General features: G+C 35.9%; 1 protein-coding gene and 1 non-coding gene across 3 annotated transcripts; one reads left to right on the forward strand and one right to left on the reverse strand.

Moving 5' to 3' along the window:
• The first annotated feature begins 5,302 nt into the window (after nt 1-5,302).
• LOC148581730 (small nucleolar RNA R71) lies at nt 5,303-5,406 on the forward strand. The gene has a single exon (XR_015894568.1). It is a non-coding gene; the product is annotated as a small nucleolar RNA R71 (small nucleolar RNA).
• A 12,792-nt stretch (nt 5,407-18,198) lies between these two features.
• On the reverse strand, nt 18,199-24,230 carry LOC107623386 (transcription factor MYB3R-1). 2 transcript variants are annotated; one of them, XM_016325626.3, is made up of 12 exons: nt 24,026-24,230; nt 23,431-23,624; nt 23,063-23,117; nt 22,799-22,856; nt 22,388-22,482; nt 22,153-22,256; nt 21,863-21,991; nt 19,951-21,655; nt 19,603-19,874; nt 19,178-19,292; nt 18,859-19,092; nt 18,199-18,540 (listed from the first exon to the last, which is right to left on the reverse strand). In XM_016325626.3, exons 2-12 carry the CDS (start codon nt 23,505-23,507, stop codon nt 18,424-18,426), a joined length of 2,961 nt encoding a protein of 986 aa, XP_016181112.1. In that variant the 5' UTR covers nt 23,508-23,624; nt 24,026-24,230; the 3' UTR covers nt 18,199-18,423. The 2 variants fall into 2 exon arrangements, with proteins under 2 accessions (XP_016181112.1, XP_016181111.1); XM_016325625.3 differs by having other exon boundaries at nt 23,431-23,629.
• Nucleotides 24,231-24,293: the final 63 nt, after the last annotated feature.

A 24,293-nucleotide genomic window follows, 5' to 3' on the forward strand; every position in this document is an offset into this window, starting at 1 on the left:
AACTCCAGACAGCAGCGTAGAACTGGCGTTCAACGCCCTTTTACGTCATCTAAACTTGGCCAAAGTATGGACTATTATACATTGCTGGAAAGCCCTGGATGTCTAATTTTCAATGCAATTGGAAGCGCACTATTTCGAGTTCTGTAGCTCCAGAAAATCCACTTTGAGTGCAGGGAGGTCAGAATCCAACAGCATCAGCAGTCCTTCTTCAACCTCTGAATCTGATTTTTGCTCAAGTCCCTCAATTTCAGCCAGAAAATACCTGAAATCACATAAAAACACACAAACTCATAGTAAAGTCCAGAAATGTGAATTTAACATACAAACTAATGAAAACATCCCTAAAAGTAACTAGATCCTACTAAAAACATACTAAAAATAATGCCAAAAAGCGTACAAATTATCCGCTCATCACAACACCAAACTTAAATTGTTGCTTGTCCCCAAGCAACTGAAAATCAAATAGGATAAAAAGAAGAGAATATACTATAAATTCCAAACTATCAATGAAACATAGCTTCAATCATATGAGCGGGACTTATAGCTTTTTGCCTCTTGAATAGTTTTGGCATCTCACTTTATCCATTGAAGTTCAGAATGATTGGCTTCTATAGGAACTCAGAGTTCAGATAGTTTTATTGATTCTCCTAGTTCAGTATGATGATTCTTGAACACAGCTATTTTATGAGTCTTGGCCGTGGCCCTAAGCACTTTGTTTTCCAGTATTACTACCGGATACATAAATGCCACAGACACATAATTGGGTGAACCTTTTCAGATTGTGACTCAGCTTTGCTAAAGTCCCCAATTAGAGGTGTCCAGGGTTCTTAAGCACACTCTTTTTTTGCTTTGGACCTTGACTTTAACCGCTCAGTCTCAAGTTTTCACTTGACACCTTCACGCCACAAGCACATGGTTAGGGACAGCTTGGTTTAGCCGCTTAGACCAAGATTTTATTCCTTTAGACCCTCCTATCCACTGATGCTCAAAGCCTTGGGATCCTTTTTATTTGCCCTTGCCTTTTGGTTTTAAGGGTTATTGGCTTTTTGCTCTTGCCTCTTGATTTTAAGAGCTTTTGGCTTTTTCTGCTTGCTTTTTCTTTTTCTTTCTAATTTTTTTTCGCCTATATTTTTTTTTCTGCAAGCTTTGTTCTTTGCTGCTTTTTCTTGCTTCAAGAATCATTTTTATGATTTTTCAGATTATCAAATAACATGTCTCCTAGTCATCATTCTTTCAAGAGCCAACATATTTAACATTCTTAAACAACAACTTCAAAAGACATATGCACTGTTCAAGCATTCATTCAGAAAACAAGAAGCATTGTCACCACATCAATATAATTAAACTAAGTTCAAGGATAAATTCGAAACTCATGTACTTCTTATTCTTTTGAATTAAAACAGTTTTTATTTAAGAGAGGTGATGGATTCATAGGACATTCATAACTTTAAGGCAAAGTTACTAAATACTAATGATCATGTAATGAAGACACAAACATAGATAAGCACTTTACATAGAAACGAAAAACAGAGAAAATAAGAACAAGGAATGAATCCACCTTAGTGATGGTGGCGTTTCCTTCTTGAGGAACCAATGATGTCCTTGAGCTCTTCTATGTCTCTTCCTTGTCTTTGTTGCTCCTCCCTCATTGCTTTTTGATCTTCTTTAATTTCATGAAGGATGATGGAGTGCTCTTGATGTTCCACCCTTAATTGTCCCATGTTGGAACTTAATTCTCCTAGGGAGGTGTTGATTTGCTCCCAATAGTTTTGTGGAGAAAATTGCATTTGAGGCATCTTCGGGATCTCATGGTGATGAGATTCATGCGCCTCTTGAGCTCCATGAATGGGCTCTCTTGCTTGCTCCATCTTTTTCTTAGTGATGGGCTTGTCCTCTTTAATGAGGATATCTCCCTCTATGTCAATCCCAGCCGAATTGCATAGGTGGCAGATGAGGTGAGGAAAGGCTAACCTTGCCATAGTGGAGGACTTGTCAGCCACTTTGTAGAGTTCTTGAGGTATAATCTCATGAACTTCCACCTCTTCTCCAATCATGATGCTATGGATCATGATGGCCCGGTCTATAGTAACTTCAGACCGGTTGCTAGTGGAAATGATTGAGCATTGAATGAACTCCAACCATCCTCTAGCTACAGGCTTAAGCTCCAGTCTTCTTAGTTGAACCGGTTTGCCTTTTGAGTCAATCTTCCATTGAGCTCCTTCTACACATATGTCCATGAGGACTTGGTCCAACCTTTGATCAAAGTTGACTCTCCTTGTGTAGGGGTGTGCGTTCTCTTCCATGTTTGGCAAGTTGAACGCCAACCTCACATTTTCCGGACTAAAATCTAAGTATTTTCCCCGAACCATGGTGAGATAATTCTTTGGGTTCGGGTTCTTACTTTGATCATGGTTCCTAGTGATCCATGCATTAGCATAGAACTCTTGAACCATTAGGATGCCGACTTGTTGGATGGGGTTTGTTAGAACTTCCCAACCTCTTCTTTGAATTTCATGTTGGATCTCCGGATACTCATTTCTTTTGAGCTTGAAAGGGACCTCGGGGATCACCTTCTTCTTGGCCACAACATCATAGAAGTGGTCTTGATGGGCTTTGGAGATGAACCTTTCCATCTCCCATGACTCGGAGGTGGAAGCTTTTGTCTTTCCTTTCCCTTTTCTAGAGGATTCTCCGATCTTAGGTGCCATCAATGGTAATGGAAAAACAAAAAGCTTATGCTTTTACCACACCAAACTTAGAATTTTGCTCGCCCTCGAGCAAGAGAAGAAAGAAAAGATGAAGAAGAAGAAAAGATGGAGAAGAGGGGGAGGTGTGTTTCGGCCAAGAAGAGAAGAGAGGGTTGTGTTGTGTGAAAATGAGGAAGAATGGAAGGCTTTATATAGGGAAGGGAGGGGGGTTAAGGTTCGGCCATTTAGGGTGGGTTTGGGTGGAAAATTGATTTTGAATTTTGAAGGTAGGTGGAGTTTATGAGGTAGGTTTATGGAGAAGAGTGGATGGATGTGAGTGGTGAAGAGGTGATGGGGAAGAGAGATTGAGGTGATTGGTGGAGGGTTTTGGGGAAGAGTGTTTATGGGATTGTGTGAAAGAGGGGTGAGAAGAAGTGAGTGGAGGTAGGTGGGGATCCTGTGGGGTCCACAGATCCTGAGGTGTTCAAGGATTTACAACCTTGCACCAAATTAGGCATGTAAAATACCCTTGCACACAACTCTGGGCGTTCAGCGCCAGGTTGGTGCTTGTTCTGGGCGTTCAGCGCCAGCTCTCCTCCAGGGTGCATTTCTGGCGTTCAAACGCCCAGATGCTGCCCATTTCTGGCGTTCAGCGCCAGAACCATGCTCTGTTCTGGCGTTGAACGCCCAAAACATGCTTCTTACTGGCGTTTAAATGCCAGTAAGGTCTTCCTCCAGGGTGTGATTTTTCTTCTGCTGTTTTTGATTCCGTTTTCAATTTTTATATTTATTTTGTGACTCCACATGATCATGAACCTAATAAAACATGAAAAACAAAAAAAAAATTAGATAATTAAACATTGGGTTGCCTCCCAACAAGCGCTTCTTTAATGTCAATACCTTGACAGTGGGCTCTCATGGAGCCTCACAGATGTGCAGAGTTCTGTTGAGACCTCCCAACACCAAACTTAGAGTTTGGATATGGGGGTTTGACACCAAACTTAGAGTTTAGTTGTGACCTCCCAACACCAAACTTAGAGTTTGACTGTGGGGGCTTTGTTTGACTCTGCTTTGAGAGAAGCTTTTTATGCTTCCTCTCCATGGATGCAGAGAGAGATCCTTGAGTTGTAAACACAAGGTTGTCCTCATTTAATTGAAGGATCAATTCTCCTCTGTCCACATCAATCACAGCTCTTGCTGTGGCTAGGAAAGGTCTTCCTAGGATGATGGATTCATCCTCTTACTTTCCAGTATCCAGGACTATGAAATCAGCAGGGATGTAAAGGCCTTTAACCTTTACTAACACGTCCTCTACTTGTCCATAAGCCTGTTTTCTTGAATTGTCTTCCATCTCTAATGAGATTTTAGCAGCTTGTACCCCATAGATTCCCAGTTTCTCTATTACAGAGAGGGGCATGAGGTTTATCCCTGAACCAAGGTCACACAGAGCCTTAAAGATCATGGTGCCTATAGTACAAAGTATTATGAACTTTCTAGGATCCTGTCTCTTCTGAGGCAATGTCAGTTGATCCAGATCACTTAGTTCATTGGTGAACAAGGGAGGTTCATCTTCCCAAGTATCAATGCCAAATAATTTGGCATTTAGCTTCATGATTGCACCAAGGAACTTGGCAGCTTGCTCTTCAGTAACATCCTCATTCTCTTCAGAAGAGGAATACTCATCAGAGCTCATGAATGGCATAAGGAGGTTCAATGGAATTTCTATGGTCTCTAGATGAGCCTCAGAGTCCTTTGGTTCCTCAGAGGGAAGCTCCTTATTGATCACTGGACGTCCCAGGAGGTCTTTCTCCTTGGGATTCACGTCCTCTCCTTCCCTTACAGGTTCGGCCATGGTGCTTATGTCAATGGCCTTGCACTCTCCTTTTGGATTCTCTTCTGTATTGCTTGGGAGAGTACTAGGAGGGATTTCAGTGATCCTTTTACTCAGCTGGCCCACTTGTGCTTCCAAGTTTCTAATGGAAGACCTTGTTTCATTCATGAAACTTACAGTGGCCTTGGATAGATCAGAGACTAAGTTTGCTAAATTAGAGGTATTTTGTTCAGAGTTCTCTGTCTGTTGCTGAGTGGATGATGGAAAAGGTTTATTATTGTTAAACCTGTTTCTTCCACCATTATTAAAGCCTTGTTGAGGCCTTTGATCCTTCCATGAGAGATTTGGATGATTTCTCCATCATGGATTATAAGTGTTTCCATATGGTTCACCCATGTATTTTAACTCTGCTATTGCAGGGTTCTCAGGATCATAAGCTTCTTCCTCAGAAGATGCCTCTTGAGTACTGTTGGATGCAGCTTGCATTCCATTCAGACTCTGTGAAATCATATTGACTTGCTGAGTCAATATTTTGTTCTGAGCCAATATGGCATTCAGAGTATCAATTTCAAGAACTCCCTTCTTCATAGGCGTCCCATTATTCACAGGATTCCTCTCAGAAGTGTACATAAGCTGGTTATTAGCAACCATATCAATGAGTTCTTGAGCTTCTGCAGGCGTTTTCTTTAGGTGAATGGATCCACCTGCAGAAGTATCCAATGACATCTTTGATAGCTCAGATAAACCATCATAGAATATATCCAGGATGGTCCATTTTGAAAGCATGCCAGAAGGACACATTTTGGTCAGCTGTTTGTATCTTTCCCAAGCTTCATAGAGGGATTCACCTTCTTTCTGTCTGAAGGTTTGAACATCATCTCTAAGCTTGCTCAGCTTTTGAGTACGAAAGAACTTGGCTAAGAAAGCCGTGACCAGCTTATCCCAAGAGTTCAGGCTGTCTTTGGGTTGAGAGTCCAACCATATTCTGGCTCTGTCTCTTACAGCAAAAGGGAAAAGCATGAGCCTGTAGTCTTCAGGATCTACTCCATTAGTCTTAACAGTATCACAGATCTGCAAGAATTCAGTTAAGAACTGAAAGCGATCTTCAGATGGAAGTCCATGAAACTTGCAGTTCTGCTGCATCAGAGAAACTAGCTGAGGTTTCAGCTCAAAATTGTTTGCTCCAATGGTAGGGATGGAGATGCTTCTTCCATGTAATTGGAATTAGGTCCAGTAAATTCACCAAGCATCCTCCTTGCATTATTGTTGTTGGGTTCGGCTGCCATCTCCTTTACTTGTTCGAAATTTTCAATAAGGTTGTCTCTGGATTGTTGTAATTTAGCTTCTCTTAGTTTTCTCTTCAGATTCCTTTCAGGTTCTGGATTAGCTTCAACAAGAATACCTTTTTCTCTGTTCCTACTCATAAGAAAGAGAAGAGAACAAGAAAAGAAGAGGAATCCTCTATGTCACAGTAAAGAGGTTCCTTATTGTTAGTAGAAAAAGAAGAAAAGGAAAAGAAATTCGAACACAGATAGAGGGGGTTCGAATTTGGTGAGTGATGTGAGGAAGAGATGTTAGTAGATGAATAAATAAATAGAATAAGATGAGAGAGAGGGAGAGGATTTTCGAAAATAATTTTTAAAAAAGAGTTAGTGATTTTCGAAAATAGTTTTTGAAAAAGGTTGATAGTTTTTCGAAAATTCAAATAAAAAATAAAATAATTAGTTTAATTAAAAAGAAATTTTGAAAAAGAGGGAGATATTTTCGAAAATTAGAGAGAGAGAGAGAGTTAGTTAGATGGTTTTGAAAAAGATAAGAAACAAACAAAAAGTTAGTTAGTTAGTTGAAACAAATTTGAAAAGATAAGAAGTTAGGAAGTTAGAAAAGATATTTTGAAATCAAATTTTTGAAAAAGGTAAGATAAGAAGATATTTTTGAAAACATATGATTGAAAATAGTTTTTAAAAAAAAGATTTGATTTTTAAAATCACAATTAATGACTTGATTCACAAGAAATCATGAGATATGATTCTAGAACTTAAAGTTTGAATCTTTCTTAACAAGCAAGTAACAAACTTGAAATTTTTTGAATCAAAACATTAATTGATGATGTTATTTTCGAAAATATGATGTAAAATTAAGAAAAAGATTTTTGAAAAATATTTTTAAAATTTTCGAAAATAACTAAGAAAAATGGAAAAGATTTTATTTTTGAAAAAGATTTTGAAAAAGATAAGATTTTTAAATTGAAAATTTGATTTGACTCATAAAAACAACTAGATTTTAAAAATTTTTGAAAAAGTCAAATCTAATTTTCGAAATTTTAAGAGAGAAAAAGGGAAAGATATTTTTTTTTTTTTTTTTGAAATTTTTTTTATGAGAGAGAAAAACATGCAAAATGATGCAATGCATGAGAATTTTGGATCAAAACAATGAATGCATGCAAGAATGCTATGAATGTCAAGATGAACACCAAGAACACTATGAATGTCAAGATGAACACCAAGAATATATTTTTGAAAAATTTTTAATGCAAAGAAAACATGCCAAACACCAAACTTAGAATTCTTTAATGCTTAGACACTAAGAATTCCAGAATGCATATGAAAAACAAGAAAAGATGCAAAACAAGAAAACATCAAGATCAAACAAGAAGACTTACCAAGAACAACTTGAAGATCATGAAGAACACCATGAATGCATGAATTTTCGAAAAATGCAAAATGAATATGCAATTGACACCAAACTTATAACATGACACAAGACTCAAACAAGAAACATGAAATATTTTTGATTTTTTTTTTTTGATTTTATGTTTTTTTTTTTGTATTTTCTTTTAATTTTTTCGAAAATCATTTTGAAAAAGAAAAATAAGGATTTCAAAATCTTTAATATGAATTCCAGGAATCTTGTACTCTTTAGTCTAAAGCTTCAATCTGAGGGTTAGACATGGCTTAATAGCCAGTCAAGCTTTAGAATGGATTTACATCCATTGAGGTGATTAGTTGAAGACCAATCCCAAAGGAGTTTGGGTATGGCTTTTCAGCCAGATAGGATTCAACATGTTACCATGAAATTCTAGAATTTATTCTTGAAAGTTTTGAAGCCATAGAATAATTTATTTTTGAAAACATTATTTTTATTATTTTTTTTTTTCGAAAACAAAGGAGAATTTTTTGAAAGATTTTTGAAAAATTTTTGAAACAAAAAAAAAAGAAAATTACCTAATCTGAGCAACAAGATGAACCGTCAGTTGTCCAAACTCGAACAATCTCCGGTAACGGCGCCAAAAACTTGGTATGCGAAATTGTTACTCAGGTTGTGAATTATTGTACGAAATTGATTCCCTGGCGATGGCACCAAAAACGGATGCACAGAACCAAGGTCTAAACATATCTTCACAACTTCGCATAACTGACCAGCAAGTGCACTGGGTCGTCCAAGTAATACCTTACATGAGTAAGGGTCGAATCCCACGGAGATTGTTGGTATGAAGCAAGCTATGGTCACCTTGTAAATCTCAGTCAGGCGGATATAAAATAGTTATGTAGTTTTCGAAATGTAGTAATAAAAGAAGGATAGAAATACTTATGTAAATCATTGGTGAGAATTTCAGATAAGCGTATGGAGATGCAATCGTTCCTCTGAGCCTCCGCTTTCCTGCTATCTTCATCCAATCAGTCTCACTCCTTTCTATGGCTGGCTTTATGCAAGGGCATCACCGTTGTCGGTGGCTACATCCCCTCCTCTTGTGAAAATGGTCCAAGATGCCCTGTCACGGCACGGCTAATCATCTGAGGTTCCCGATCATGCTGGAATAGGATTCACCCTCCTTTTGCGTCTGTCACTACGCCCAGCACTCGCGAGTTTGAAGCTCGTCACAGTCATTCAATCATTGAATCCTACTCGGAATACCACAGACAAGGTTTAGACTTTCCGGATTCTCTTGAATGCCGCCATCATTCTAGCTTACACCACGAAGATTCCGATTAAGAGATCTAAGAGATACTCATTCAATCTAATGTAGAACGGAAGTGGTTGTCAGGCACGCGTTCATAGGGAATGATGATGATTGTCACGTTCATCACATTCAGGTTGAGGTACGAATGAATATCTTAGAAGCGAAATAAGATGAATTGAATAGAAAACAGTAGTACTTTGCATTAATCTTTGAGGAACAGCAGAGCTCCACACCTTAATCTATGGAGTGTAGAAACTCTACCGTTGAAAATACATAAGTGATAATGGAGTCCATTGGTCTCGGTCCCAGAGGGGAACCGGAGTAACCAATACTTGATCACAGGATCAAAATACAATCCAGGATGTCTAATACAATAGTAAAAAGTTCTATTTATAATAAACTAGCTACTAGGGTTTACAAAAGTAAGTAATTGATGCATAAATCTACTTCTGGGGCCCACTTGGTGTGTGCTTGGGCTGAGTTTGAATGTTACACGTGCAGAGACTCTTTCTGGAGTTGAACGTCAGGTTGTAACGTATTTTTGGCGTTCAACTCTGGTTTGTGACTTGTTTCTGGCGTTTAACTCCAGACAGCAGCGTAGAACTGGCGTTCAACGCCCTTTTACGTCATCTAAACTCGGCCAAAGTATAGACTATTATACATTGCTGGAAAGCCCTGGATGTCTACTTTCCAATGCAATTAGAAGCGCGCCATTTCGAGTTCTTTAGCCCCAGAAAATCCACTTTGAGTTTAGGGAGGTCAGAATCCAACAGCATCAGCAGTCCTTCTTCAACCTCTGAATCTGATTTTTGCTCAAGTCCCTCAATTTCAGCCAGAAAATACCTGAAATCACAGAAAAATACAAAAACTCATAGTAAAGTCTAGAAATGTGAATTTAACATAAAAACTAATGAAAACATCCCTAAAAGTAACTAGATCCTACTAAAAACATACTAAAAACAATGCCAAAAAGCGTACAAATTATCCGCTCATCATGATCCCCATAGCATCTAAGCCAGTGATGATGACATTGAATCTTTCAAACAGTTCATCTATCGTCTCTCCTTCCTTCATTGAGAATATTTCATATTCTCTGTTTAGCATGTATATTCTGGTCTTCTTTACTAGGGTTGTGCCTTCATGAGTGATTTGAAGTTTGTCCCAGATTTTCTTTGCTGTTGTGCATCTTGATACCCGTCGGTATTCCTTGAAGCTGACCGCACAGTTGAGCAAGTTGACAGCTTTGGCGTTGAGCTCTACTTTCTTTCTGTCTTCCTCATTCCAATCGGCTTCGCCTTTGAGCGTAACCACACCATCTGCACCTGTAACTGTTGAAAATTGTGGTCCTTCCAGGATTATCTTCCAGAGTCTGTAATCTACAGATTGAACAAATATCTTCATCCTTTCTTTCCAGTAACTGTAGTTCTTTCCATTGAAGAATGGAGCTCTGTTGCTTGACTGCCCTTCTGTCAGAGTATAGGCAACCAGATTTGAGCCACAGGTAGCCGCCATCAGGATCTTTTCTCCAAGATGCAAAGCTTGATCTCTTTGAGATCAAGCTCTGATACCAATTGATGGTAATCAGTGGCTAAGAGAAGGGGAGGTTGAATCTTAGCCCCTTTTTTACTGTGTGTAACTTTCTGCCTTTTAAGAAAGCTTCGGGAGATATTTCTGCTTTCTATCTCATAAAAAGTCACGAGACATTTTCCTTTTGTTTCGTAATCGGTTAGGAGATATTTTTTAATTTTGTCTCCTATGCAATAGAATCAGAAATGGAGTAGAAGAGAAAGAGAGAATCACACCCAGAAGTATCCTGGTTCAGCTGCTAAGTGCAATGCAGCCTACATCCAGTCTCCATCATAACAGTGACAAAATTTCACTATAATCAAATGATTACATACACCAATTCTTTCCTAGGAACTACCCATTCCTATCCAGGACAAGTCCAGAATCTATCCCCAAAACTGAACTTGACTTGGTCACCCACCAAGCTTTCAACCACAAAGTGCTAACCCAACTTGCAAGGGAATCCCCACAGGATCATGAAACACAACACAGATATACAAAGGAACTCTTAGACATCTATGGCTTTTTCTTTAATTTTGTACTCTCTGCCTTTTTTCTCTCACTAGATTTTTCTTACAAACCTCACTCTGTTTGCCTTTTTCACCATGAGACTCAGACAGATAAAATTAAAGAAAAGAATACAAAATAAAACCCATTGAAGGAGAAGAACTCTGTAAGCTTAGTGTAGCTATGAGAACTCTGTGCTTTTCTCTCCTTATCTCAACTATTGGCCGTTCACCCTTATTATAGAAGGGGAAGCTTTCAAGGTTGAAACCGGTTCAACCAAGCCACCGGCATCTTCTCCATCACACAAGGCCGGTTCGGACAGAGAGAAGAGAGAGTGAAACCGAAAGTAAATCAACATGCATGTACCTCTCTCTCATCCTTTCTCATCAAGCTTCATCAATTTGAGCCTTCCATCTTGACTTTGTCCCCAAGAAAGAATTCTGGCCCATGATGAACTCTTGATTCTTGACAGCTCCATCTGTTCTATTTTTTCTTCTTCCTCCACGTAGCTGCAGTAGCTACCTTCTGTCTTGGATGAACAAAAGTGGAAACGAGCTTCACCACAGAGATCTTCTTCTCTGACCAAGCCGATTGCTTCTACTTTTGGTATGAAGATCTTGAAGTTTCTTCTTCACACCTTGCCTTTAGTGGCAACAATCTTGGCCACTCCATGTTTTGGATCTTCTTTTTACAAAGGCCATCACCCTAGCCTTTTGCTTTTTTCTAGCTCCTCCGATAATTTCTCTGATAACTTTTACCTTCTTCTTTCCTGTTGACATGACCGAAGAAGAGAGAGAGGAGAGAGAAGAAAGAAGAAACTTTGGAAGCAATGAATAAATTAAAACAAATTAAATCCCACTTCCATTTTCCTATGCATAGTAACGTGTGGAACATTTAATGCAATTAAATCAATTTGAATTTTCTCATTCCTGTTACCAATGCATGCATTCAATTTAATTAAACTTTGAATTCCACCAAAGAAGAGAGTGGGTAACGGAATTACTCTTTTTTCATTCTTTCTCTTTTTAATTTCAGACCATGATGATGTTGGTCTCTCAACAAAAGATTTTGGACTGCACATTGGTTTTCTAGCCCAATTAACATTTGCAATGCAAAAATATTTCAGCCATAATGTTTGAAATATTTTTGTACCAAAGCTGAATATATTCTCTTTACATTGGGTTTGTGTAACTTTTGGCCCAATAATAAAATCTGCACACTAACAAAATTATTGATCAAACAATTGGAAGCTTAAATTAACAATTTTATAATTAATTTTTTTAACAATATTTGATTATCACAATAATTTCAAGTTTTCCAAACTCATCAGAGTCAATTTTTGCATGTTGCATCCTTTTAGAGGGAAAGAAAGTTTGATTGGTAGATACCAAATTTTTTAAAATACCGGTATCTGGTGGAATGAGTTAAGAAAATCTAAAAGAAGGTACGAGAAAAGACTAATTTACAATTGGGAGATTACGAAGAAAATCATGAAGAACTGGTTTGTGCCATCTCTTACCACAACGAATTTTTTAAAAAATTTCATAAGTTGAAACAAGGTTCACAATCAGTGATAGAGTATCAAAAGAAGTTTTCATATTTAATAGTCAAGACTAATATTAAAATAAGTCCTGAGGTTCTCATGGGATAATTTTTGACTGGATTAAATAGAAAATACAGATAAGGTCAAACTTCACTGTTATGCAACAATGGATGATTTAGTCTATTTGGCCATTGAAATAGAGAAGCTGCATCAATTTATGACAATTTGATTTTCTTCGAACTCCAATTCTATGTGGGTTCTACAGGAGCAAAGTTTAAGGATAAGACAAAATTCAAAGTTTTACATTTTAAGAAGAATCTTATAGATCAATATAAGAAGAAGAGTTCTTCTAAGCCTATATTTAATTTTTCTTTAAAGCCACTGATGAAAAAAATTTGTTGAGTATGTTGTAGAATGAGATATGCACTTGGAGGAACTAAAAGTACAGAATTTTTTAAATGGGTCCATAGGATGTGAACAATTTGAAAAAATAAGAAAGAAAAGACAAGAATTTGAGAGAAGAAAAAATTGAAAAAGAGAGTGAGTGTTTGAGTAAAAAGAATCAATGTTTGAGTGAAAGCCAGAGTTTTGAGAGAAAAGAAGAAAATAGTGAAAGAGAGGAGTTAATGAGAGAAAAAAGAAATTGAGTGCAATAAACACACTTGTGAGAGAGATCTAAAAATTTCTAGTTTAAATAAGAGTGTATTAGTATCATTGAAATCCAAAGAGGCTTTAATTTCTCATATACCTAACCACAAATTGCCTAGTATTTTTATGTCAACTTTTTAAAATTTTGAAGATTCACTGATAAATTATAGAGGTATTAATGTGGATAAAAAAAAAAGACAACTAATTCCAAATTTTGGTAAGCAGTTATATGGAACATGTCTCAAGTTTTTAACATATGACAAGGAGTGGTATGTTTTGCATTTGATAGTTCAAGAGATCTTGAACAAAAGGTATGTAAAGTGAATTGAGTTGCTAGATTAATTTTCATATGTGATAGAACAAGGTAACGAGATTGTGATTATTAATGAGTTGTCCATAAGATATGATTTAATCACAAATTGTACTCCTAAATTCTTAGTATTTGATTATATGAAGTATTTTCATGCATCTAAATTTGATTTTTGTTCTATATTTGTTACTTGTGAGAATATTGATTTAGTGCCAACGTAGAATACAAAGAATCTCATATATGTTAACTATATATTTTTGTTAGCCTCATAGATGTAGGAGTATTGGTGGACTTTATCATGATTTTATTGCATGTAAGAAAGTTAAATCTCAAACTTCTTTAAATATGTTGTGCATTATTCCTCTGCTTATTCCTACCCATGGATTGATATTTCTATAAATTTATGGATAGTTTGCCTAGGGTTAAAAAACATAAATATATCATTAATTTTTTTGTATATAGCTTTAATGTGATTATATTTCTAATTGCTAGTCAATATATTAAAGATTTTACACACATTGTTGAGTTGTTTTCCAAAGAGTTTATTTATGTGTTAACTTATGCTAGTTTTTTGAATGTTTATATCATACATGCTAAGGGTGTTTTAGATAATTCTATGCGAGACATTGAGTGTATTCATAATTTTGATATTTATAATTCTGTTGGGTGTTATTCGTGTGAATCTCTGAATATTTTTAAGTATTTGACTATTTTTAAATTATTATTTTTGTGCTTGAGTAATGGTGTTACTTTAGATGGTTAAAAAAAGGTTGACAAGATTGAACTTGCATACATGAGAGATATAGCCACAATTCAATGGATAAAAAAGAGCTATTAAACCATGGTATTTAAACCTAGAGATTGGGTTTAGATTCTTTGGAGGGAAGAAGAGCTTATCTTTCAGAGAAAAACAACACTTGTTAGAGAAGACGATCCATTCTAAGGTTGGGATTATCAAGGACAATTCCAATAAGAATAATTTTTTTGGTATGTATTATAATCCAATTGTGTTTAGTATATCTAATTTTTCTCCTTTTAACATATATACATATTCGAGGACAAATCTTTTTTAAGGGGGAGAGAATGATACATGCTCAAGAGAGTATTTTTTGTATTTTAGAGCTTAGGGGCAGAATGATAATCTTATCACGTTGAAAGACTTAGAATACTAGAAGAATTATACCATGCCGATTTTGGATAGCAAGGAGACTAAGAGTTCATCCCAAAAATAGTGGTGCTGAAATGGCGGCAACTTATATGGCCCATTGGACTAAGTTAGGACAGCAAGTGGTCCAACAGTATTTTTCAAGTCCAGTGGAAGACACAAATTTAGCAATTATTTTCGACTTTAGGTAGTCCCTATTTTAGTTTATTTTGTTGTTAGGGTTTGTTAGAAGATTTAATTTAGTTTTGATTTATTTAGTAGTATTTTTAAGAATTTTAAATTTAAATCAATCTTATCTAATCTAATTTAAATTAAGTTATCTTATTTTTAGGAGATTTAAATTAAGTTGTCTTATCTTATTTTTTAGGCTAATTCATTAAAAGTCTATTTAAACACTTTTTGCGAGATAATTTACAGAACTTTGGATGAATAATAATTTTCAGCTGCTTTATGCACGTTTTTATTATATGATCAAGTGAGAGGTAAGTGATTTGTTTCGCTTGTTGTAGGAAAAAAATTGAAGGATTCAACCTAAGGTAATTATGTGTGTTAGTTTCTTTCAATTTTCACCTTTTGATTTAGGTTGTGAGGGATAAATTTTTTGAAGGTATAATAAAGAATTCTTTCCGATGACCTAAGTTACTAAGAATAGATTTTTTAGAGGTCTAACAAAAAATTATTTTTTTTCTATCAGTTCTTTATCTATCTTTTTGTGTTCCTGTTGTGTCTCTTTTCTTAGTCCTATTAATTTTGTCGGTTAAATAACAGTATAAGCTAAGCTCATAAATACATAACACAAACAAAAAAAACATCCCATTCAGTATCTGACCTCTTGTAATTTTGTAAGACAGTTTTGTTATTTTTATTAGAGTAAAACCTCTTCCCGGTTCCTAACTATTTACGAAATTGATCTGGCGCCCCCTCACCATTAGAAATTAACAACGCGGTTCTTAACCATTCTCTCCGTGTGACCAAAAGGACCCTCTTACTGGTACTTTCAGTTAAGAGGGTCCTTTCGGTCACATGGAGAGAATGGATAAAGACGGTATTGTTATTTTCTAATGGTGAGAGGGCGCCAGGTCCTTTTCAAGATGGTTAGTGACCGGAGAGGGATTTTACTTAAAATTAAAAAATAAATAAAAAAAAAAGCATTGTTTTAAATTTTACATCTAATACATTCTGCCATATTTTACATGTGGACGGAGAGCAAACAACGTTAAACTTAATAGATAGCACGAGATCATTAACAACGAGATCTAATACAAAAGTAATAATTATTTGGGTTGATTAAGCATTATTATGTCTTGGATTCAGGGTTTTAAGAATGACATGTATGTTCTATATTGTTGAACCTAAAACAAAAAAAAAAAGTTAGTTCAAGATTATTATTATTCCATACACTTTTTTCTAGAAAAATTAAACTGCTTTTCTTATTAGTGGAATTAAATTCATCAACCATAATTTTAATAGTAGGGTTACACATAGAAACTAAATATTCTTTTTAGATTTTTAGAAGTGATATTTGCTTCATCCAAATGTTCGTAATATGACGAATTAATTTTAATTTAATTTTATGTATTTTAATTTTATTTATTTAGTTACTTGTAAGAAGATTTTTAGAGTTTTCTTTATTTAACCTAAAGTTAAGTGAGTTTTTTCGATTTAATTTCCAAATCAGTGAACAAATTAAATTGAGGTATTTCTTTCTTGTTGCATCAAGAAATTGAATAAAAAATCAACTGATTCTCTTTGTATTCAATTTTAAGTAAAATTTCTCCCCGGTCCATGACCATTAGAAAATAATAACACGGTCTTTATCCATTCTCTCCATGTGACGAAAGGACCCTCTTGTCAGTTTTCGGGTAAAAAGTAATCGAAAGTATTAATAAGAAAGTCCTTTTAGTCACACGGAGAGAATGATTAAAAACCGTATTGTTAATTTCTAATGGTGAGGGAGCGTCAGGTCAATTTTGTAAATAGTTAGGGACCGGGGAGGGGTTATATTCTTTTCATTACTCTTACTTGTAAAGAGTTGAGTTATACACTAATTAGTTTAGTACCGTAAGGTATTTCGGTTTCGGATGTAGTTGGGATTTGGATTTAAATTTTGTTTATCACTTTGGTATCTCATTAGAAATTTTGGTTTAAGTAGAGTTATCATCTATTTTATACCTCTATATTTCATAATGAAATATTTGTTATCGTCTTTATCTGTAGACGTAGGCGTTAAGCCGAACCACATAAGATCTCTTGTGCCATTTTGTTACGCTTCCGCTTCCACCTGAATTTCTTATAAGTGGTATCAGAAGTCACAAGAATTCTGGGCCAAATGAGTTCTCAAGATATCATCCGTGACGGAATTTGAAATCAAGCAATTTGATGGTCGTATCAATTTTGAGATGTGAAAAACCGTATGATGGCAATTCTTACACAACATGGTATGAGAGTTGTGATTAATGGCAAGGAAAAGATTCCTACCAAAATGAAGGATTCTAAATAAAAAAAGATCAATCGAAGGGCTCTTACAATCATTCATTTATGTATTATAGACGATATGCTGCAAGAGGTTCTTTCAGAAGAAACAATTGCTTCGTTATGGACTAAGTTGGAGTCATTATACATGACCAAGACGATAGTCAATCATCTCAGTGTTTTACAACGTCTGTATATGTTACATACGATAGAAGGAACTTCGGTAAAATTTTATATTGTCGAGTTCACATTTTTTGTGACAGAATTAAAGAATATAGTTTAGAGTATCTCTAGAGAGCAACAAGCTATGATGTTGCTTTGTTCGTTACCCAATTCCTACAAGTATTTTCGTGAGATATTTATCTATAGATGTGAAAGTCTTAGTATTGATGAAGTTAACTCTTCGCTTTTGAATCATGAAAAGATGGAGCACGATGGTGGTAATAATCTTGATGCCACAAATAATGCTTTGGTTGTTAGGGGTGATTGGATAGAAAAGTCAAAATCTGGATTCAAATATCGTGAAGGGAGATGTAGATATTGCCACAAAAAAAATCATTGAAAATCAGATTGTCTGAAGCTCAAAAATAAAAAAGATGAAGATTCCAATGCAACAACTAATCTTGCAAAGTATGATGAAGTTCTCTAGTATCAACTAGCTTAGCTGATATTATTTGAGGGTTTGTTTCAAAGTGTTCTTACTCTATTTTTCTTATTTAGAATTTGTTTTCTTTAAGTATTAGTATTTTTTATTTCACGTAGAGTAAAAAAACAAAATATGAAATTATTGTAATATCATTGCAAAATTAGATTTGTGTATGGCACTTTGGAGACGACGACTTTGAATCTTGTAAAAATCAAACTAAGGTGGAAATTTGTTGTGAAGTTGGTTGATTTTTCTTCAAAGATATAGTAGTTAAAATGAGGCAAATATTAGTGGTAGATGACTAGTTAGAACATGTGCATGTATACATGTCAAATGTGGTAACTGCATGCATTGAAATTGAAGTAAAGATACTAGCATAAATAAGAGCATAACCATACACGACACAAACAAGAATCCCATTTAGTATGTATATCTCCTCTTGTAATCTTTTGAGTTGTGTTGTTTTGGTTACTCTCATTTTGAGGAGTTGAGTTATACACTTTAATTTAATACCGTAAAGTATTTTGGATGTATTTAAAATTTGAGTTTGAGTATTGTTTATCACTTTACTATCTCATTAGAGATTTTCCCTTGTGTTATTTTGTTACCGACAAGTTTTTGGCGTTGATTGCGATAGAAGGTGCGCTGACTAACTATTCAGCTAATTGAATCTGAACCTTTTGAATTTGAATATAAGAGTTAGTATTCCCAGCACCGGTTAATGGGTCTCCGCGGGATGACAGTGAGTTTAATGTAAAAGCTTGAGGTTATGAATTCCTCCGTTTGTATATTTATATACACCAACTAATCATTACTCATAATTAGAGTATAATATCAACAGCTATGATTCAGCAAATTCAAATTGTACGAAATGTCTAAATCTTGCCACTGAATAGGTGATATCATAACGAACTGATATGGAATATTTCTCTTACAATTCGAGTCTTGTTCACTGTAAAAACTAAATAACTAAAAAAGAAAGAGAGAAAGAAATCCTAAAAAATTGCATGCTATGTATAAAAAATAAACTCAAACATGAATAGCAAAGCAACCGGAGACTTGCTTTGGCAATAACACAATTGAATAGCTATCTACAATCCTTCAAATATGACGACGGACTTTCTAAGATCATGCTTGATGATTTGCTGCTGTCACCCTTGCCTGGTGATCCGCATTCACTGAAGTCAAGTATGCGTCGCTCCACCTGTAAACAAATAAGTTCTAGGTGAGCAAGCTACTGAAAAAAAAAACAAAAAAAAAAAAACAAAAAAACTAAAAAAAAAAACCAAAAAAAAACAAAAGAAACTAGAAATCTGAAAGTATATAGTGAGCAGCACCCTTGTATTTACTTTATACACATGAAAGAATAACATCTATTCAATTCGGTTAAAACAGCACAAGAACCAAAATTCAACTGAAAGTGTTGCTTTTCTCTTGCCAAGTTCCATCAAGTAATATAAGAGATCGCAGTTGGTTTCGGAAAAAGCTTGAATATGGAAGGGCAGAGGAACCCAGCTCTTACCAAAGCTTTTGAAGTCAATTGAGAATGGTTCACATGCTGCTTCTGTGGATCATTATTTTCCTTGTTCTCATCCCTGTTGTTTCCAGATGCATCTTTTGGTAACGCCTTAGGAGTTTCATTTTCCAAAATCTCATGAGCATTGGCATATTGAGCAGCAGTTTGTTCGCTAACCTGTTTCATCAACCCAATTGCATCATAGCTTCTATCACATGGGCTCATGAATATCCCAAAATCCTGAAACATTATTTTGCAGTAGTTAGTAGAGTGGGAAATTCAAATCCACTTCAAGAAAGTAATTATCCAACAGAATCAACAATACCTCAATTGTAATTTCGGTATCAATCCTGGGACTAGACAGAAATGTATTTATGAACCAAGGAGATTTCCACGGTGAAGGTGATTCAAGGCTTCTCCTAAAAGGTGTTTCATTAAATCTAAAATCAAACAAGCAGTCAGTCAGAAACAATGCAACAATTGCCATCAAACATAATAAAACAATAAATTGTTTATTAAAAAAGTTGAGCATTTAACTGCTTTAAAATGACAGAAGTGTTTTCGAAAGCAGTGGTTTAAAGAATCAACACCGTTAACACAGGCCAAAATGAGGAACCTGACCTCATCCTAGGTTCCAATATCAAAACAACCAAATATTGAGCATCATCACTTTGATGAGACCAAGTTAAAAGAATAAATAGATGTCTAAAATGATTCTAGAAACAGTAACAGTATTGTTAAGAGTATTACATGCTGGATGTTTCAAAGCCTCCATCTTTTCCTGTTTGATCACCCAAATTTTCTACCGCGGCTGTTGAACAAACAGATTGTACACATGTAAGAGCAATTGAAACTCTCTCATTCTCCTTTACACGAATACAAGGAGACTTAACACTTGAGCATGCATGTTTATTTGTTCTAGCACTTAATACTATGTCTGATTTCACACCAACTTGATTAGGAGAATTCAACAGCAAGTTATTCGGATCACGGTCAACCAAGACTCCAGAACGTTGTTGCACCTGGCAAATAAAATAACAAGGGTGATAAGTAAATGTTTTCAAATTCAGGAAAGTAATTAAAGAGGATCATACTTACAATCTCAACGGTAGTGTTAACATCATCATTCCTCTTAGAATCAACATCGAGAGCTCGTTGCTCAGTCTTATCCAGAAAATCACTAGCATCCTTATCATTTACTGATTTATTGTCGTCCAGCATTGGTGGTTCATTTTTCTTGTCTACTTGTTCCATTTCAGAAGATGGCCCAAGACTTTCCTTCAATGGAGATGGAGAAAGTGGATCTGCTTTCTGTGTCTCACTGTCATCAAACATGACATCCAGTCGGGAAAAGTTTTTTATCAAGTTGGATGTCTCAAGTTTCTTGTCAACTCTCTTATCTGATAGAGGAGACAAAAAATCACGGTGTCTTTTCTTTAATATTGATGGTGTACCTGTGAAGGTTTTAGCAGCACTTTTCAACAAAGCATCCGGGCTTTTATCATGAGAAGGTGAGTCCCATAACCTAAAGGGAGTCAGACAGTTCATAGAGGACATCATAAACTGGCGAATACCAAGGGGACTAAATTCTTGCTGCATATCACTGCCAGATTGTACAAGATCACAGCTGAAGAAAGGAATATCCGAACTAGGAAAACGGGGAGGTTCATAACATAAAGCTCCTGTGTCTTCCTGTTCTGCATGCCCATTCAGCTTTTCCATGATAGAATGGTCAGTTTTTTTAGTATCTGGTCCACAGCCAAAACTATTTACAGGGATCAATTTTGAAGTGTCATTCACTATATCAGATTCCTCTTGCATTTCAGCACTACATATACCATAAATAGAAGGAGCACTGGCTAAGTCATTAGCATAAACATCATGTGCTCTGGAGACAAACTGCTGATCCTCAGGCTGAAGTAAATGTTTTGTTTCTGAAGTACACTGCAATCTACCATCATTAGCAGTAGGTACTGAGGCAGATGGTAAAGACGACTCGTGAAGAATGGAAGTGCACCCAGACAAGTCAACCATATGTACACCTTTATTATAGTCCACAGAAGAAGGGCCGTCATCACTTATTGCCTCTGAAAATAAAACTCTGCAACATTCATCATCAGATATCAACATGTGCTCTCGTAGCGAGTCCATAGCAGTAGGTCTTATGGATGTTGAAACAGCTAGCTCTACAGAAGTCTGAAATGGAGCATCGGCCATATCATGGCCTTCACAGCGAGCATGAACCATACACTCATTTTGCAACTGTGTGGATTCCTGCACAAAACCCAGTGAGGAAATATTGGGTAAGGAAAGCAAATTATGATGGCAATCCCCGGCTGCTGGATTTACAGGTTCTTGTGAGTAATTTTGCTCAATGAATTGAGAGGAGGAAGTCACTTGGCGAGGCATCTCTGGGATAGATATAGTGATGTCGTCCAGAGAAACATAATATGGCTCTGAACAAGAAGCTTGGCTAGGACTATACCCCTTTCCAGGACCATATTCTTCGTTTCCTCTGTATTCCTCTCTGGATTGTAAAACATTGCTCATCTCTTTGGCAGATGGAAACTGTGTGGCATTAGCTGACTCCTGGCTACATTGTGAAACTTCCTCTCCTTCAGTCCCCCTATGACCAGCTTCATCTCCACTAGACTGCAACTTTGAAGAGGTTGAGGCCATGGGTTGATTGGGATTTCCAACAAGTGGTACATTTGATAACGGAGTAATCAAGCCTGACGCCAAGTAAGAATCCAATTTCTTTTTTACAGAACTGTTCCAGTGGTTTTTTATGGCATTGTCTGTCCTGTACCCACAGAAAAACACAAGTACATTACAAATCTGCTTACCTATATAAACTGAAGAACGATGAAGCTAACCTATTCAAGGAACTCTGAAGCCATACTACCCAAGTCTATGCCACTGACTCCACCATGAAGTGGAAATTTGGGAGCGTGCCCCCTTTTCAACCTTCTCCCTACTTCGGGGCAAATTTCATTATTATTGTTATTACCTTCCAGGTAAGAACTTTGTTAGTTCTGCCCATTTGTTTCCATAAATTTGATGAGCACGTATAAGAGCCAACTCCTCTTCCTGTGTCCATGCTTCCTTGTTTATTGAAGGATTAAGATGATTATGCCACCTAATGAAAGATTTTAAAAAATTACCAATAAATATTAATAACATTGCTCCAAATCCTTCAATTTGAATTATAAAGACACCCAACATTATTTATTTTGGACAATAAAACTCTAATCGTACTTGTCTTGTAGAAAATACTATTTATACATCAAGTAATCATACCTTTCTCGACATTGCTTACCAATACGTCCAGGTAAACTCTGAGCAATAGTAGACCACTTTTTAGGCCCATATTGATTCACTAATTCGATAATTATTTCATCTTCCTGTTTACATTCATATTCATTAGTATTGTTAATATTAGATAAATACCTAAGCAGAAAACTTATACAATCTATATCATATACAACTTCAGAAACAAAATAATAACAGAATAGAAATGGGAAGTAGAGGTTACCTCTTTAGACCATGGACCTTTGACAAGATCTGGATTTAGGACTTTCTGCCATCTATGCAGGCACTGGACATCAGTTCTATCCTTGAAACACTCAGCTACAGAGATAACGAAAGCAATTCAAACATTGAATAATCAAGTTGCACACAAAATGAGAGACGGTGAAAGTGAATGAGTGAAACTACCAAACTGCTATGAGACCTAAAATAAAAATTATTTAAAAAAAAAGGCAAAAGCAAAGATTTTTCTTTTCATTTAAATCTGCACAATTAGGTCTATTAAGGTCCAACTGAAGAACCCTGCTTAATAGACTTAATTGGACAATTTATTATTACCCTAGTGGACGACCGGATGCCAGTTGAAGTGGGTCAACAAAATGTTCTTAAAACATACTCAATGATACAAACATATTACCTATTTTTTTCCAATTCTTTCCTTTAAAACGCTGAACAGCTTTACGCAAAGTCTCATCCTGCAAAACCAAAATCCATTATATTGAGTTCATAATTTAATTCATACATCTGTAGATATAACTATCAATAAATTTTGAAGTCCAAGATATAAGACCAAAAGAACTGAAATCCTAAACGCATACACATAATATGAAAGTAGCAAATATTTATATGAATATAATTTATATAAAAGGTAACCAGAATATGAAATAGTAATCAAATTTACCTCTTCGGCAGTCCATTGTCCTTTTGTAGAACGCCTTGTAGGACCAGTCGTCCTCCTACAAACACACAATTTATTGGGAGAGAAAGATTAAGTTCACTTCCTCTGAGAGAAATAAATCCTTACTATGGTTAACTGCAACGAAAGAACTATAGGAAAAGAGGAAACACGAAGGGTGATGAATGAGCTTCAAAGATAGTCAAGTTAATTGTTAAAAGGCTTTCAGCTAAGCACTAGCAGGGAAATGTCCTATAGCTGCTAGAGAGAAACAGAAGAAGCACACTAACCTTTATACAAAAGGGTAATTATTAGATAACAAGAACAAGTGCAGTTTAAAAAATGAAGTAAAACATGAATGATCTGAAAATTACCCGTGCAATGCTCTAATTTTCTGAACACCATCAACTACCCCATTTGGTGCAGCAATGATTTCCCTGTCACCTTCCATAGTTTGTTGGCAGATAAGAAAAATACCACACCCCAATTCCCACTCGATTATAATTCTCTTTGCACTTGGCTCCCCAGATCATTATAGTCCCGCCCTTAAACATGAATCAGTATGAATCTGAGCTGAAACAAAACACAGAAATCACAATAATTTTCCATCAAACCAAACAATTCAACCAAGAATATTGAAATCTTCAACAAATTGCAGCTTCTAATTATATCATAAGCCTTCCCCGACTTGCATCACGCAACAATGCAGCATTTACCTAACCACCCACCAGCTTAATTACACAACTGAGCACTCAAATCGAACTCAATGAAGCTCAATTGAAACTTTCAATTTCAAGAAAGCTCAAGTTATCAACTTTTTCCCCCTTTTATAACGAGACTAATTATTTCTATTCAAGTTAAACTTGAACGAAAACTGAGGAGCCAGTGTCAAATACAAAGCCAACGCAGATTTAATAGTGACTACGAATTTTGAATGAACGAAATCCAAATCGACCGTTAGATACTCACAGTACATTGCTTCAGAATGCGAGTTCGAGAAACAACTAATAACGCGATCGAAACGGCGCGCATCTGAAGATCCAAACGGGGATTGCGAAGAGAGATCTACGGATGCAGATTTTGGAAGAAGATTTTAGAGAGAGAAACAGAGTGAGCGAGTCAATGGAAAACGATCCAAACAATTTTTTTCATTCAAACATAAAGGGGCGGGTCTATTTGGGTTTTCAAACCCTATCGGTTATAGTCACCAAAAAAAAAAAAAAACCCTATCGGTTAA

Source organism: Arachis ipaensis, chromosome B10, assembly GCF_059453495.1.
Source record: "Arachis ipaensis isolate K30076 ecotype BB chromosome B10, ASM5945349v1, whole genome shotgun sequence".
NCBI classification, from domain to species: Eukaryota; Viridiplantae; Streptophyta; class Magnoliopsida; order Fabales; family Fabaceae; genus Arachis; species Arachis ipaensis.